At 62.5% G+C, this 880-nt stretch overlaps 1 protein-coding gene across 3 annotated transcripts in view; it reads left to right on the top strand.

The window, feature by feature from the left end:
* Positions 1 to 660, top strand: part of CROCC (ciliary rootlet coiled-coil, rootletin) — a 44213-nt gene extending 43553 nt beyond the window's left edge. For all 3 annotated transcript variants that reach the window (XM_019511950.1, XM_019511949.1, XM_019511948.1), the window contains exons 36-37: positions 67 to 246; positions 457 to 660. In XM_019511950.1, the coding sequence (XP_019367495.1) occupies positions 67 to 246; positions 457 to 543 (267 nt within the window). In that variant the 3' untranslated portion in view covers positions 544 to 660. The remainder of the gene's footprint in view (positions 1 to 66; positions 247 to 456) is intronic.
* Positions 661 to 880: the final 220 nt, after the last annotated feature.

Raw genomic sequence — 880 nt, 5'->3', positions numbered from 1 at the left:
CCCCCGCAAGGGAAGCCCAGGGCACGTGCAGTCAGCGCACTATTAACCCTCTTGCTCTTTGCGCAGGCTCAGCTGGCTGAGATGGAGCAGAGCCAGTCTCAGAGCCTGATGGAGACGGCCACGCGCCACCGCCAGGAGCTGCAGGTGGAGATCGAGCGCCTGCGCGGCTCCCAGGTCCAGGCTGAACGCACGCTGGAGGCCCGGGAGCGAGCCCACAGGCAGCGCGTGAAAGGCCTGGAGGAGCAGGTGAGCCTCCGTGCTGGCCCCTGGGGTCTGAGACCTCTCCCCGTGCAGAGAGCTGGGTGCCAGAGCTCTGCCCTGGGCAGTGAACTTGCAAATACCCATTTGATGTTTGCGAGAAATCCCCCCCAGCGTGGTTCTGCCGACCCTCCTGGGACTCTCTCCTCGTCCGAGCTGACTCCCCCGTTGACTGCCCTCCGTTCCCCTCTCTCACAGATCTCCACGCTGAAGGATCAGCTCCAGCAAGAGCTGCGGCGCTATCAGCCCCACTACCCGGCTTCCTCTCTTCTCCCCGGGAACTAGGCTCTGTCCTGCTGGCCAGCCGCACCGTGACCCAGAGACGCCGGTGCTACACCCCTTCCTGTGGTGCCAGCACGGAGGCTGGTTGGTACAAATGGGGTCAGTCCCATCAGATCGCTGGTCAGGTACCAAGGGGCCGTAGCCATCTCGGGGACCCTTTCGCATTGCTAACTTGCCTTCTCTGTAGCGTGTCTCGTACAGAAGCACAATGAGGAAAGCTGGGACTCACCTGTAGTCACAGGATTCACTGTTGGCCCTGTTTCTAGACGTGATGAGCACCCACAACTTGAAGGACAGTCGGTGGGGGCTACAGGCGCTCAGCACCTGCGAGTCAGGCCCT

This window comes from Gavialis gangeticus, unplaced genomic scaffold (genome assembly GCF_001723915.1).
Source record: "Gavialis gangeticus isolate Ggan-Ray unplaced genomic scaffold, GavGan_comp1, whole genome shotgun sequence".
In the NCBI taxonomy this organism is placed as follows: Eukaryota; Metazoa; Chordata; order Crocodylia; family Gavialidae; genus Gavialis; species Gavialis gangeticus.
The sequence above is the reverse complement of the archived record's forward strand: the minus strand, read 5'-3'. Positions and strand labels throughout refer to the sequence as shown.